Below are 15407 nucleotides of genomic sequence, written 5' to 3'. Positions count from 1 at the left end.
CTTCAGCCCCAGAGAGGGTGAGAGAAAAATCCTTTGTGTGTGACATCTGGCTACCCATAGCTACTCAGACTGTGAATTTAATTAAATTTAATTAAAAAATTAAATACAAGCTAGTATCTCTTTCACTTCTGGAGTTTACTTTTCTCTCCAAGCCTTTTTTCCCCCTGGAAATCCAGAAATGTGGTTTGTTGCAGTCAAAAGAGCCTAGTTCTAGTTCTAGTACTTGATAGTCCTCTGCAAGCCTTAGTATAACAAAGGGATTAAGTGAAATAATCTCCCCATTCTGTGCCAGCCTTCATTCTGTACCACCTCCCTGTCCCAGGCTGGTCTATCACATACCATTCCACCTAGCTTCCAGGCTAGAGGAAGAGGAGGGGAGACCTGGACAATCTTGAGCACTTAGGTCACAGCCTCGGTGGGCCTCAGTTTCCTCAATTGTAGAATACCTCTATGGTTCTCAAATCTTTCCCTCCTCTCTCTCTCCTAGTCTGTCCCCTTTCCCTCTCTCTTTTCTTCTTCCCTCCTTCCTCTACCAGCTGATCCCGCGACCAATCCCCGATGGAAGAGGCCCAGGGGCTCTGACCATCAAAGGGAGTAGGGCGCACTCCGAACTCGCGCAGGCGCACGGCGAGCAGCCGGGCCCTTTTTCGCGAGCGCTGGGTCAAATTTTTCCCGGCGGGCGCGGGCAATCGGCGCCACTTCCGGCTGGGCTCCTAACAACGGGAGAGGCTGGTAACCAGGGAGGGGGGGATGGCGGAGCGGGCGCTGGAACCCGAGGCCGAGGTCGAGACGGAGACCGGGGCCGAGGGCGAGGGCGAGGGCGGCGGGGAGACGGCGGCCGAAGAGGGCGCAGCGGGCCGCAAGGCCCGGGGCCGGCCGCGCCTCACCGAGTCGGACCGGGCGCGGCGGCGGCTAGAGTCCCGGAAGAAGTACGACGTGCGGCGCGTGTACCTGGGCGAGGCGCACGGGCCTTGGGTGGACCTGCGGCGCCGCAGCGGCTGGAGCGACGCCAAGCTCGCTGCCTACCTCATTTCCCTGGAGCGGGGACAACGCAGCGGCCGCCACGGGTGAGGCCCGGGTTCCCCTCCTGCCCCCGCGGGCCCCGGTTGACACACTGGAGGGAGGCGGAGAGGGAAGTGAAGGGCCGGCGCTCCAGGCCTCGGAGGGGTCGGGTAAACTTCCTGGAGGAGCCCAGGCTTGGAAGGGGAAGGGGGAGGGGGGTTGGCATTGTCAACAGGCGCAGGGTGGAGCAACAGCCGAGGTGAATGTGCGTTGGGAAGTCAAGTCAGCCAGGATTTAATTAAGCTCTTATTACGTGCCAGTCACTGGGCTGAGCTTTGGGGGTACAAATAAGTGCAGAAGACAGCCTCTGTCCTTGAGGAACTCACAGCCCAAAGGGGAGACAGCATGAAAACAATTTGAGTCAACAAGCCGTATTCAGGATGAATTAAGAGGTAGTCACCGCCTAGGGAGGTGGGGGTGGGAAAGGCCTCTTTTAGAAGTCGAAATTTTAGCTAAGACTTGAAATCAGGGATGGAGATGAGGAGGGAAAGCATTCCATTCAGACATTTTTACTGAGGGCTCCTTGTGTGCTAGGCATGTACTTGGAAGGTGTGTGGTGGTGCCCCCTGACAGCTGTGGGTGTGTGAGGGAAGATTGCCCATTTGGAGCAAGAGTAGGAGCTTGGCTTGGTTTATGCCATGTTTTGAGTGATGTTAAGACCTTTAGGTGAAGGTGTCCTATTGGGGAAAGAAGTAAAAGGTAGGCACTAAAGATATGGCTTTAGGGGTTCTCTGCATTAAGGATAGCCAAAAGTATAGGAAGGGATGAGATCCCCCGAGGGAATGAGTATAGGAAGAGAAAAGGGCCAAGGTAGTGAAGAGACTGAGGGCATGAATTTTGTCTTCAGGATAAGAAAATAGACTTGTCATGCTTGGATCCAGAGAGCAAAAGTATAATAAATGCATGGAAATTAAAGAGGCAGGCCAACATAAAGTAAATTTTGTTAAAAAGTATTTAAAAGCAGAATGGTCTTAAAGGGGTACTGGAGTTTTCCATCATTGAAAGTCTTCAAACAAAGGCTGGATTGAACACTTTTCAGGGATGTTTTAGAAGAGATACCTATTGAGGTTCAAGCTGGTACACATTAGGTATTTAATAAAAGATTAGTGAATTGAATAGATGACTTCTGAGGCCTCCTTCCAAATGAGATTTTGTATCTTGAGATAATATCTGTAAAGCACTTTTCAAACACTAAATTATATACAAATGCCAGCTATTGCTGTTCTAATGGAATGCCTATATCTGGGGGTGGAAGGAAGAATTACTTGTAATAGGTAAATGAGACAGGGAAACAGTCTGAGGAGTAGGAAGAGATCTGGGAGAGAAAAGTGTCATAGAAACTAAAGAGAAATTCCCCAGCAAGGAAGGGATGATCCAGGAATTCCTTGAGAGAAGGAATTGTCTAATTTTTGTCTTTTTATCCCCAGTACCTCTGATGTAGTAGATGCTTGTCAGTTGATCTGTTGAATGAACAGAGAGGTCTAGGAGAATGAGGGATGGTAAAATGCCATTGGAATTTTCAGTGAACAGTCATTCTGACCAAGGCAATGTCTATTTGTGACCACAAAAGACTTAATGGGAAAGCATGTCTTGTACCTGTCTGAAAGAGGTAGTACAAAATAAATATAGAATGAGACCTATGTTGTCATCTATTGGCTAACGGGTCAATTTGTTTTGATTAACTATTTATTTGTGACTAAGAACTCTCCTCACAGCACACCCTGTGAGGTAAGTAGTATACATTTTATTTTCATTTTACAGATTAGAAACTGAGTCTCAGAAAAGTTAAGTAACTCTTTTAAAGACAGTCATTGGTGACTTTGGAGAGAACAGTGTTATTCAAGTGGAGTGGTTGGGGCAGAGGAGGCAGCTACTAGAGTATTCATTGTATACACCATGTTGGAAAGAGAGATAGATCTGAGGTCAGGAAACCTAGATTTGAATCCAGCATTAACGGTGTGATCTTGGGGAGATCTTGTAGTCTTCTTGAGCCCTCATTTACAAAGGAAAATGAAAAATGTCACAGGTTGTTAAGAGTAGAATGCTTTGTGTTCCTCAAAATACATTCATCACAAAAATCTTTTAACTAAAAAAAATTTTTTTTAACTTTTTTAAAAACTCTTACCTTGTCTTGGTATCAGCTCTAAGACAGAAGAGTTATAAGGACTAGATAATGGAGTTTAATGACTTGCCCAGGGTCACACAGGTAAAAAGTGTCTCAGGTCATATTTGAACACAGATCCTCCTGACTCTAGGCCTGGCATTTTATCCACTGTGCTACCTAACTGCCCCCTTATTCAGGTTTAAACATTCTGCAACAAAAGGAAGGAAAGAAATGATGGTAGCTAGAAAGAATAATGGGATCAAGGGAAAATTTTTGTCAAACTTCCCATAGCCTCACTTCCCTCCTCGAATATTCTTCCCTATTCCTACCTTACAGTCTTCCTCATAGTCTTGCCTCCCTGACTTCTAGGTTGTCTTTTCTCTGATTTTGAGGGCCTCTTCATGATATCCCCAAATCCCTGTGCCATGGGCCCTTTCTTCGCCAGATACCCCTTCTGCTGTCGAATGAGAAGACCATCACAGACCCTAGCCTGGCCCTCTCACTCGCTGCTGCTTCTCTCTGTTACAGGAAGCCTTGGGAGCAAGTCCCCAAAAAGCCAAAGCGGAAGAAGAGTAAGTGGGTAATGGGGCATAAGGCTTGTTATTTGTCCAGATAAAAGAGGAGCAGTGATGCTGATGAGTCAGAGGAGAGAACACCTATTTCCCCTCTCTTTCATAACCCAGATAGGGGTCTTATGGTAGGCCCAGGAGAACAGAGGGAACAAGGAACTTTTCTTGTGGTCCTATTTAGAGCTGGTCCAGATTTATCTCATCCTCCTCTCTGGTTCACCTCAGCAGCTTTGTTCTTATCCCATGGGCTAGACAGGATTTGTGCCCTAATTGTCCAGGAAGGGTAGAGTGTTTGTGGGTACTGGTGATCCTGCAAGATTTTTGTAATTTCAGCTGTGACCATTGAAAGGTAAGACTCATAGAAGTGGGGAGGAATGCTATTTGTCTTTGATTGATGAGGAATTAAAATGTTGGTAGCCACCCTTTCCTCTCTTCCCCTATTCTCTGATTTATTTTTTTAAATAAGGAAGTGTTTGGCCTTCATCTGCTGCAGGGCACTGACCCTTGGTTTCCCAATGCCCAATAGCAGCAGTATAATATCTCTGTTCTATGGGGAAGTTTTAACCTTTAGTTCTCAGTTCATAGAGGGAACAATGTAGACTTCTATTTTGGTAAACAACAACTAGCTCTGAGGGTTCAAGGAGACCAGTGTTACAGGTGTCTTCCTTCAGAAAGCTGTCTATTCTCCCTTTCCTTCATTCTTGTCTATGTCAGCAGAACTCAGCAGTCTGTCTCCAAGTATCATGATTGTGCAACATGCCTGCCTGGGTGTTGGCAAGAGAATTTACTCTCCTCTGCTCCCCCAGAACCAGAGGGTCCTAGCCAGTTAATGTAGTGAGACTGGTGGGGAACCACAGTCAATCTGTTCTACCTTCCTACTTATTGTTCCCTACATATGAGGCCCACTCATCTGGCCCACTGACCAAGCCTTTGTTGGGAGGGGGGTGGTGCTGAGATGAATTGGTGAGGGGCAATTTGTCTGTCTTCCTATATAAAAGCCACTTCCTCTTGGGAAGGAGGTCGATGTTGATGTGTGTGTTTTGCTATTTCTGTTCTCTAAATCTTCACATTAGAGGAAGGCCTGTAGGCTTGCCTCTTGCGAGCATTGTTCCATTTGCCTTTCTCCTTTCCTAGGAAGGAGGCGTAATGTGAACTGCCTAAAGAACATGGTGATCTGGTATGAGGATCATAAGAACCGCTGCCCCTATGAGCCTCACCTGGCTGAGCTTGACCCCACCTTTGGTCTTTACACGACAGCAGTGTGGCAATGTGAGGCTGGACACCGGTACTTCCAGGATCTCCACTCACCCCTGAAGCCGCTCAGTGACTCAGAGAATGAGAGTGATAGAGGTAGGGGCACCTTGTGACTGGGGCGCTGACAGCCATGGTGAAACAAGGACCCTATGACTTACTTCCTTTGGCTCCTTGTCCTGAGGCACATTACATTCTCCCCCTTAGGAGGCCCCAGTCTCACAGCAGGCTTACAGTTGTATTCTCTTTCCACCTTCTTTCCCTGAATGAAGTTTCCACTCAGCCTTAACTGGCATCTACTCTCCCTAGATAGTATGTATTGGTGTCTATTAGTCCTATGTTAGGTTTTCTAGGGGCAGCAGTGAGAGAAAAGGAAAAGACTCAGTTTCTCTGCTTCGGTCTCTTGAGAAAAAAAATTCACACGTACAGATCATAAAGCAGTTCTGAAGGATGAATGATAAGGGACAGATGAGTTGTTCAGAAAAGAAGTGATCAGTAGAGAAATGAGTCAGGAAAGTTCCCTTTCAATGTACGGGGAAGACAGTAGATATTTGAAGGTTATCCCTGAAGAATGAAAAGATTTTGGAGAGGTGAAGGCAGAGGGTATTGTAGACAAAAATGGTTCAGGTAAAAACAGGAATGAATATAGCATTTGTACGGGATGTTTAAGAGACTGATCTGACTGAGCTAGCTGTGCTAGGCCTGGAGTCAGGAAGAACCGATTTCAAATGCAGCCTCAGACACTTACTAACTGTAACCCTGAGCAAGTCATTTAACTTTCTCATCCATAAAATGGGGATAATACTGACACCTACCTTGTAGGATTGTTTGAGGATTAAGTAAGCTAACATTTGTATACTTAGCACAGTGCCTGGCACTGAGTATGTGACTATATGAATTCTGTATGAAGTATATGGACACTGGCTATTATGATCACCGTGTCACATGCATGATGTAGTTCCTTGAGTCTGCTTAAGAATTTTGCAGGGGGCACTAAAAGGGAATGATTTCTGGGTCAGATCTGTTTTATCAGTGATCTCCAATTTCTTTTCTACAGTGGGGAATGGCCTGGGGGCTGGAAGCTCAGATTCCTCTGATTCTGAGTCTGACTCAGATTCTGATGAGCAGCCAGAAAGCCGGCGACCTAAGACTGTGCAGGCCTCACCAGTGCCGCCCGCACCACCTCCACCAGCCCCAGAAGGCAGCAGCAGTGGGCTCATCACACAAGATGGTATCCATATTCCCTTTGAACACCACATGGAGAACTTGACAGCAGAACAAGGCACACCCCTGTGCCACAGCCCACCAGCCAGTGGCCCAGAGAGCATGGAGACTGTGGTGTGTGTGCCTGTGCCCGTACAGGTGGGCACAGGCCACAGTGCCTTGTTTGACAGTGTGCCACAGGAAGCTTTGGGTGAAGTGGTGGCCAGCTGCCCTGTACCAGGCATGGTGCCAGGCTCACAAGTGATCATTATCGCAGGCCCTGGCTATGACGCTTTATCGGCAGAGGGCATCCATTTGAATGTGGCCAGTGGTGGCAGTAGTGGAGAGGAAGTGCCCTGTGCTGTGATTGAGGGTGTGGCCGCCTATACCCAGACTGAACCTGAAGGCAGCCAACCTGATTCCTCTGGCCCCATGGAGAGCTTGGCGTGTATAGAAACCAAAAAAGGTCTCTCTCTTTTCCCTCTTCTCAGTTCCTCCTTCCCTTCCTGGGCCTCCCTCAGGTCAGCCAGTTGGTCCCAGACTGAATCCTGTCCTGGGCCCTTGGGGGAGGGATCGCCCTTGACTTGAGCTTGGAGCAAAAGATGGGGAATGCCCATGTCCATACATGCCAGTGAAGACAAGGTATCTTGTCGTAGTGGACAGAACACTGGATTTGGAGTCAGAGGCCATGGGTTTGAATCCTTCTTTGCCAATTGCATTGCCTGTGAAACAGACCTTAGGCAAGTTACACCACCTCTGGGGCTCTGTTTTCTCATCTGTAAAATGAAAGAGTTGGATGATCCCTTTGTTGGAAGTTCCCACTTCCACATCTAAATGGGAATTTAAGACAAATTTATGGGAAAGTGTAACCCCGACCAGTGGGGTGGGAACAGAGATAAATGCTGTTGGTTCCTTGTCCCTGAGGAGGTTGAACAATGTCCTGGGTGGGAGGAAATATGGAGTGGTTGACATTTGAATGGAGGTTTTTCTGGGTCACCAATAAGCCTTCCCTCAGGGGCCCAGGAACAGTGCCCTACTGGGTAGCCCCAGTACCCAGCTTGGTTAGAGCTCAACCTAACCAAGATTTCTTAAACCTGTTAGAGTCCACCCTTACCCAGATTTGGGGGTTCTCCAAGAAGAGAGACCCTTTCAGCATGGGTCCAGCATTAATGTGTGACTTTCCCTGGTCCCAGAGAAGGAAGAACTCTATGTCCTTAAAAAGGAGGAGAAAGAAGAGCTGTCTTCCCCAGAACTGGAGGAGTTAGAGCCAGTATCTGAGAACATGGAGCCTGAGCCAGAGGAATTAGATAACAATGACATGTCTGCCATCATTTACGAGATTCCCAAGGAGCCTGAGAAGTGAGTATGTATGTGCTAGATAACAGTGGGTCCACATCTAGAAAGTTCATGAGGGTGGAGAGAAGAAGGTCAAAAGCTGTGCTGAATCCCATGGATCTGCCTGGGGAAGAGATAGCCTGTTACCTCTCAAAAACAAGCATGGAAGGGTTTTACATGGCTCTGTCTCAACCAGGGCTTCTAGGCCCCAGGGCTTGATTAGAAGTCTGAAAAGAGGCAGAGATGAGATAGGTGGTGTCTTTTGGCCCAAGGCTTGAGTTTGCCCTGATGTTGTCTCTGCTTTTCCCCCACTCCCACTCCCCACCCCCAGGAGGCGGCGAAGCAAGCGGGGCCGGGTGACAGATGCTGATGGCCTGCTGGAGATGTTCCATTGCCCCTATGAAGGCTGTAGTCAGGTCTATGTAGCCCTCAGCAGCTTTCAGGTACAACAGGCCTCTCAGATTCTTTTCCCATGCATTTAGTTATTAATAAGTATACATCAAGCCCTCATGTGTGCCAGACTCTGGAGATATAAAAGCAAATGTGAGACAGGTCCTGATTGATCTCAGGCTACTTCTGTTCTGCTAGGCTGGTGCACCAATGCCAATACAGCATAACTTGAGAGAGAGTGACAAACTAGAGAAATCAAGGAAGGTCTCTCTCAGCATATGGTGCCTGAGCCGTGTCTTTCAGGCATGGGAGATGGCTGGCACAAAGACAGGGATTCAGGAGATGGACTTTCTAGCCATTGTTGCTGGAATGTAGAGAGGGAGAAGGAAAATTGTGTTAATAAACCTGGGTATTTAGGCCAAAGCCAGGTGAGGAAGACCTTTACATACTGCATGCAGTGAGGTCTCATCAGAGTGGATGGAATGTTGGACAATAAGATGCCAGTCAGCTGTGGGATTCTAGTTATGTAGCTCCACCTCTCGCCTTGTTATCCCACATGTAACATAAGGCTGATGACAGTCCTTCCTTCACTGTGTTTTTATAAGAGAGGACCTTAGAAAAAGAGGTAGATGAACCTCTATGAAATACTTTGCAAACCTTAACGTGCTTCTGAATAAATGCTAGCTATTACTATGGCAAGATGTTTGTATCTTATCCTGGAGAGGGGAGACTAGAAACTGAGAAACCAGTGAGGAGGTTGGACTGGGCTGGGTGAGAAGTGATGAGGGCCTGAATTAGGTTAGTGACTCTGTGATGAGTGGAGAGAAGGGGTCAGATATTGATACAGAAGTAGAATCAGTACAGGACCAGGTTGGGTGATTCTTGAGTAGATAGTAGTGCCTTCCACAGAAAGAGCAAAGGATAGTAGTGCCTTCCACAGAAAGAGCAAAGTTTGGAGGAGATGTGGGTTTAGGGGGGTGCGATCATGTGTTGCAATTCGATATTTCTAGCAGGTAACTAACTGGGCTAGATATATAGATTTGGGTATCATTCAATAAGCATTAAGTGCCTATGGAACTGATGAGATCACTTGATAGGGTGAAGAGAGAAAAAAGACCTGAGACAGCTTTAGAGGGACACTTGCTGGAGTGGGGATGGGGGGTGGGGTGGGAAGGGCAGTGGTTGATAAAAAGAGTCCTCAGGCCTTCACTGGGGCAGCCTTAGAAGATCTTTGAGTTAAGGACTTTCTCTCTGCCCCTGATTTCTCCAGGATTAGGAATTAGGAAACAAAGGCAGACTGGAACTTGCCAGGGACCCCACTTACAAGTCTTATGCCCCCTTTTCTCTCCCCTATGGACCTCCTACTCTTCTTAGGAGTATCCCAAGGAAAGAAATTTTCTTCTGAATCATTTGGATCACAGGCTTGCATGCCATCTGCCTCTATGCCTATCCCTCTCCCAATTTGTGTTTTTCTACCCCAGAATCATGTAAACCTCGTCCACCGGAAAGGAAAAACGAAAGTATGTCCCCACCCAGGCTGTGGCAAGAAGTTCTACTTATCCAATCACCTTCGAAGGCACATGATCATTCATTCAGGTTGGGCCCATGGAGTTGTGGAATTTAGGTTGTTTTGGGGTGATGGGGCAAGTGAAGTGGAGGACTTTTTCTTGACCAACTAGGGAGAAGTATTGGGCCCAGTCCAGTTTGAATCCCTTTTGTCTCTCAGAGTTTTCTAAGGTAGTTTACCAACAATGGGGCCCATACCTGCAGAACAAAAAGGATTTTCTTAATCATTAGATCAGGTCCCCAGACTGGGAAGCCCTCAGGGGCTCCTTTGAGTTGCCATAAATAGGGAAGTACACCTTAAGGACAAACCCTTAATCCTCAGTCCCTGGATCTCTGGACTGTACTTCCAGGTGTCAGAGAATTTACCTGTGAAACCTGTGGAAAGTCCTTCAAGCGAAAAAATCACCTTGAGGTTCATCGACGGACACATACAGGAGAGACCCCTTTGCAGTGAGTGATGACTTTCTCTCCCCACCCCAAAGCAGCCCTCCAGGGGTTCTGGCCCCAGAGAAGGTTGGGCCTTCTCACCGCTGGAGTCAGTTCTGCTCCATCTCCCTGTGCAGGCTCAGGGAGATTGGAGGAATGAGGCTCCTCCTCAAGCTGTGGCTTCAGCCCTTAACAGGGCAATTGTAGCCCCAAAGCTGCCCCACCTCTGCCCCTGCTTGTTCCCAGGTGTGAAATCTGTGGTTACCAGTGTCGCCAGAGGGCATCCTTGAATTGGCACATGAAGAAGCACACGGCTGAGGTGCAGTACAACTTCACCTGTGAGCGCTGCGGCAAGCGCTTTGAGAAGATGGACAGCGTCAAGTTTCACAAGCTAAAGAGCCACCCTGACCACAGGCCCACGTGATCCTGGCTGTCCCAGTGGTGCGAAAGGACGCTTCTATTTATTTGTGGGCCCTTCTTCCTAAACCTGACCCTGCCTCACATTCTGGCTGGAAAAAGGAAAGGTTATTCCTGGGAGGCTATCGTGAACCAGCCCCTTTCTGCAGGCAGCCTCCATGGACACTGAGGGCGCCAGGGCAAGCCAGAAGGAAGGAGGTGGCCTCCAGGCACGGCCCTCTTCTGTTTGATCAGGGTGCTGCTGGGTGACATAGCAGGTGCTATAAGGATCTGCTTGGATGTCCTGGGGCATGGGTTCATTCCCTTTAAGCTGGGATCTCTCAGCTATGTCACTGGACACCTGGAACAGTGTTAAGTGAGCAAAAGTGATTAAAAAAAACACACCAAAAAAAATCCCCTCCCCCACCCCACTTCTATGTATACTCAAGGCCAAAGTGGTAAATTCATATTCCAGAACATTTGGGGAGACTAGGCCCAGCTTTGCACCTCCATCCCTTTGTGCCTATGTACTTTCCCTGTTTCTAGTCTGCAGCTTTCCTCCTCTACCTCAATTCTTAGCCCTCCTTTGCCTTCAGGGTTGAGGTTGGAACTCCCCTGGCTAACAAAGAAGGATCATGGCATAATCCTGACCACAGCTCCTCAGACCTTGGGCATGGAAAGAGATTTGTTGTGCCCTAAGATTAGGAGGGTCTTGGAGTCTTGCTTTGACTTCTGTATACTTTAGAGCCATAGATGTGTTTCAGGTTTTCCAATTGTACCCCTTTTTCTTATTTCTTGGGTTGGGAGCAGGAAAGCTATCTTTAGAGCCTGTACAGACTTTGGGGAGAAGAGATCTTCAGGGTGAGAGGAAAGCTGTTTAGTGCACACAGTAGGGCTCCTTTGGCTTTGGGCCACTTAAGACCTTCCAGAGGTGAGGATTGGGATGGGAACTTGAGGATTTACATCCCTCTCGGCTCTCCTGGCTTCTCCCACTAGTGTCATCCCTCCAATCCATCCCATTGGGCCCTAGTGGTTGATGAGTCTGTTCCTCAGGTTTGTTTGCACGGTTTTAAACCTTTTTTGAAGCTGGACTACCCTAGTGAAATAGGTGAAGCCACTGCTTTTCCCCTGATGCTGAAATTGAAACCAGGAGGTACTAGTCAATAATTAAGACCAGTTCAGGGCTACCAGTACAAGTAGCAAGAGGCCCATCCCTAGAAGAATCGGCATTGGACAGGCTCAGCCAGGAGGGTTGGTACAGCACTTTTCATAGCTGTGGGAAAGAGGGGAAGTGATGTTATGCACCTTTTGCAGATGACCATGCCTAACCACTGAGAAATGGCAGGCCCGAGGTTCCACAGGGCCCCAGGATGGAGGGGTGCAAACCCGAATCACCTGACTCCAAATCTAGGGCCCATCCTCCACCCTCCTTCAATGGGTATAGATAGAATAGTACTAATTCGGGTCAAAAGTCTACTGCTAGGCTAGGGTCCGGTCACTACTGCCCAAATCAATGTCGAGAATTCTATGCTCTGAAGCCAGGTCTTTTAGCTGTTTCACGACCGCCCTTCGCCAGGAGGTGGCGACTGGATTCTTCGGCAGAGTAGGGCACGTGACTGGCTGTGCGGCTGGGAGTCCGGACATGCGCCCCGCCCCCATACCTCCGACTCCCGCCCAAGGGAACTCGCAACAAGGATTGGCTGCACTTGTACGCGGTTCTTAGCCAGCCAGAGTCTCCTGCGCTGAAAGGGGCGGGGTTCTGACTCTCCTTCCCCTTCTGGCCCTTCGCCTCGTGTTTCCTTACTCTTCTGGTTTGGGTAGGGGTGGCTTGAAGCCGGAGATTTTAGGGAAGAGTGGAAAGAAATCTGCCCTCATTTAGAAAGCCCCGGGGAGGCTGAGAGGCAGTGAGGTAGCTTCAGATCGCGCCCCCTCCCCTCCCAGGAGACCACAGCAGGGAGACCTGTTACCATGGGAACCTCCGCTTAGGCCTTATGCTCCTAGAAACTGATGGCGGGGAGTATGTATCTCTTCTATCTCCACTCCATCGCGCTCGCCACCTCTCCCATTGACCCTGGTAGACTGTAAATTCTCGCTCGTCCACGGAGGCCGGGTATCTTCTCGGCTTCCCTCACCCCACCCCCTACCGCCGCCCCCAACTCGCTTATGTGAGGGGAAGTATGCTTTCCATGTAATCTGACCAATAGGCAAGCCCGAGTTTAGCTCCCAGGCTCTGCCGACGCTGTTAGAAAACATTCCATTGGTTTCCCTTTTCCTCAGCGCGGCTGGCGAGATTTTACAGGCTGTGGGTGGATGGGTCTGAACAAACAACCGTGAGGACCACCTGCTCTGAGAAAAAAGAGGGCAGCGAGGTCCGTAGTGCCCACCCAAAGAGGCCCTGGCGGCTCGAGGCGAACGATGCAGTCGGTAGTGTGGGAAGGGAGGGAGGGTAGGTGTCATTTTCAGTTAGTTCTACCCGCCCTCCCACCCCCGACTGACTGGCCAATCTGAGCATTTACACCAACTGGGCATCCTTTCACCCCACAGTCCGGAGCTTATCAGGTCTGGCCATCGAGGGGAATATCCTTAAGGAGCCTTCTATTGGTTCCCCCGACGTGGCAAAGGTGATTGGTTTTGGTAGACTATCCGCCCGATGGCGCCCCCTGTTGTCTACTTGGTGATTGGCTGGCTCTCGGTCTGGACGTCAGCTGCCGCCCACAATTGGTTTGTTCGATGACTTTCATTGGGCGATTTTCAATCCTTTCAGTGGATGCTTGGAAGAAGGGCCTGGCATTACAAGTGCGGAACTCAGCGTGAGGCTCATCTGAAGTTTGAACCGAAGGGCATGACTAGGAAGTGTTGGTAGATCTAGTCTGTCCCTCTGCTTCTCAGTCTCCTTTTGTTTCGGCTCCTGTGCCAGAGGTGGTTACAGGACAAATGAAGAGTAGGGAGCGGGGGGGGGGGGGCGGGGAGGGGGGTGAGGAAAGGGTCTCTCTGCAATGGAGCTTCTCTTGGAATCCACAATTGAGAGCTGACTGACCGAGCCGTCGTGGCGCGCTGTCTATGGTGCTGAAGCTGGGCAAAATGAGATAATCCCCTCCGGGAAAGAAGCTTTTACATCTCTGCAAGGAAGTGGGGTGGGCTAGAAAGAGGGAGAGAGAGTGGGGACTGGGAACAAAGGCTCCGTGGGCGGAACTGGGAGACAGAGAAGGGTAGAGGCAGCTGCTAGTTTTCCTCTCCTTGGAGCGGAACTGGTTCCTATTGTTTGGGTCCCAGAGGCCTGAGGCTACAAGGAAAGGGGGAGGGGGAGGGGGCGTCTCAGCCATCTCTAATCTCAGCCGGAAGTTTGTTTAAATGTGTACATTCTGCACATGTTAGTGCAGAGATGTGAGCACGTGTTTATGTCTGTGAGACGCGGCGCAAGCATGTATGCGTGGTCATGTATGCCTATGCATGTGTGCGTCTTTCCGTGAGTGCATGTACGTACGGCTGGACATGCGTGAACCCACATATATAGTTATCTATCCAGGTATTTGAGGGCTTATTTATGGGAAGCTCGGCCTGGGCTCCGCCTGGGGTGGCCTTGGGTTCCCCTGGGTCGGAGTGTATGACGGTAGTTTACCCTGCCAATTAGAAGCTGGGAACCTCGGTTCATTTTTATGTAAGATCCTCCCACCACAACTTTGTGGGGGAGGGGGGAATCCACGTGGTTCTTAGGGTTTCCGGGCCTCGAGTTGTGATTGGCTAAGCTTTGATTTTTTTTTTCCCCCTCTTCCCCCACCCCCAATCCAGAGGCCTAGGGTTGCCCCTAGGAGACGAGATGTAGTTTGGAGGAGGAGGTTGCTTCTGCTCTACCCTACCCCACCCCCACCTCTACCGGCCGGAGCCAGGTTCCTTCACTCTACCCTTTCTTCAGTCAAGAAGATCTCCTAGCGGCGTTTTTCACTGGACTCAGGCCAGTGGGACTTTTTTCCTTCTAAATCGGTTAGATCCTCTCGCTGGCCTCGTAGTTCTCATGACACCCAAAGGGGTGCGCCACAGCATACAACCTACCCCAGGGTACTTCAGGGGTCAAAATTTAAGGCTTCAAAGTGTGATAAACACTCCTAAAGTTTTATCTTCCCCAATGGGACTCGGATACCCAGAATCTTTTTATTGGACCGATCTATCCCTGCTGACTTCCCTTTAGTAATACGAGGTTTGGAAGACAGTAACTTTGGAGAGACACCAGGTGGGTCTCTACCTATCCTTTTGTCCCAAGAATAATGTGGCTTTCTCTACGTATTCTTTTGTTCCAAGAACACTTTTACTTTTCCCAGACTCCTCCAATGCTGCGCTACCAACACATCGGAAGAAGCCTAGACACGGAAACAGAGGGTGGTGGAATTAGGATGCAAGCTTCTTAGGGGCACGGACTGTTTTCATTCCTCCCCCACCCCCCACCAATTCCTTGTATGTGATGCTAATATTTGTGGAATTGGAGAAGCAGGAACACAGAAAGACCAAGAAATACAGAGCCAAACGTAGAGAGGCGGGCTAGTCCGACCTAAACCTGTCACACAGAAGAGGACTCCCCTTTTCCCAGAACTTGGTCGCTGATCATTGTGCCCCTCTGCTAGGGAATGGTCCTTGTTTCAGATTCGTCCCCAGGCCTAACTAGCACTGACTCTTCCTTCCCATATATGAAGAGAGACGGTTCCACAATTCCCGGGAGTGTTTTCTAGCCAAATCTTGCAAGGGCTGCCCTCGATGACCCCATCGTAGGATGAAGAGAGCAAAGGGTATAGGTGTCGGGCTGCGGAGAGCAAGTGAGGATAGGGGGAAGGGAATGAATGGGGCAGTACTGGGGAAGGGAGAAACTAAAATTCAGAAGATAGACTTGAGTCTAGCTGGGGGAGCAGCGGGGCTGCTGGGGGAGCTGGACGGCGCGTCTCTGCCTACACCTGCCGCGCCGTCTGGGGGCCGGGAGGGGGAGCAGGGTAGCGGGGTGAGGAGGCGGGGGGAACCCTTGCATAGAGCAGCCAATGAGCTGCTCCGGCGGCGGCAGCTGGTGGTATAAAGGGCCGGGGGCGGCGGCGCCGCGACACACAGCGCGCAGCTCACAGCGC

At 49.5% G+C, this 15407-nt stretch overlaps 2 protein-coding genes across 2 annotated transcripts in view; both read left to right on the top strand.

The window, feature by feature from the left end:
• Positions 1-750: 750 nt before the first annotated feature.
• On the top strand, positions 751-11029 carry ZNF653 (zinc finger protein 653). The gene is made up of 9 exons (XM_044658414.1): positions 751-1067; positions 3695-3738; positions 4870-5085; positions 6044-6655; positions 7383-7548; positions 7856-7967; positions 9396-9510; positions 9831-9930; positions 10153-11029. The coding sequence occupies exons 1-9, from the start codon at positions 751-753 to the stop codon at positions 10328-10330; spliced, it is 1860 nt and encodes a 619-aa protein (XP_044514349.1). The 3' UTR covers positions 10331-11029.
• A 3285-nt stretch (positions 11030-14314) lies between these two features.
• ELAVL3 (ELAV like RNA binding protein 3) overlaps positions 14315-15407 on the top strand; it is a 16925-nt gene continuing 15832 nt past the window's right edge. The window contains exon 1 of the mRNA XM_044685017.1: positions 14315-14392. Within this exon, the coding sequence (XP_044540952.1) occupies positions 14315-14392 (78 nt within the window). The remainder of the gene's footprint in view (positions 14393-15407) is intronic.

Source organism: Gracilinanus agilis, chromosome 1 (assembly GCF_016433145.1).
Source record: "Gracilinanus agilis isolate LMUSP501 chromosome 1, AgileGrace, whole genome shotgun sequence".
Classification (NCBI taxonomy): Eukaryota; Metazoa; Chordata; class Mammalia; order Didelphimorphia; family Didelphidae; genus Gracilinanus; species Gracilinanus agilis.
The sequence above is the reverse complement of the archived record's forward strand: the minus strand, read 5'-3'. Positions and strand labels throughout refer to the sequence as shown.

Excerpts from the sequence above, each read along its gene's own strand:
- ZNF653 (XM_044658414.1), top strand. The coding sequence starts at position 751 with ATGGCGGAGCGGGCGCTGGAACCCGAGGCCGAGGTCGAGACGGAGACC. Across the intron at positions 6,656-7,382 it reads GTGTATAGAAACCAAAAAAG|AGAAGGAAGAACTCTATGTC; the intron begins GTCTCTCTCTTT and ends CCCTGGTCCCAG. Across the intron at positions 7,968-9,395 it reads TAGCCCTCAGCAGCTTTCAG|AATCATGTAAACCTCGTCCA; the intron begins GTACAACAGGCC and ends TTTCTACCCCAG.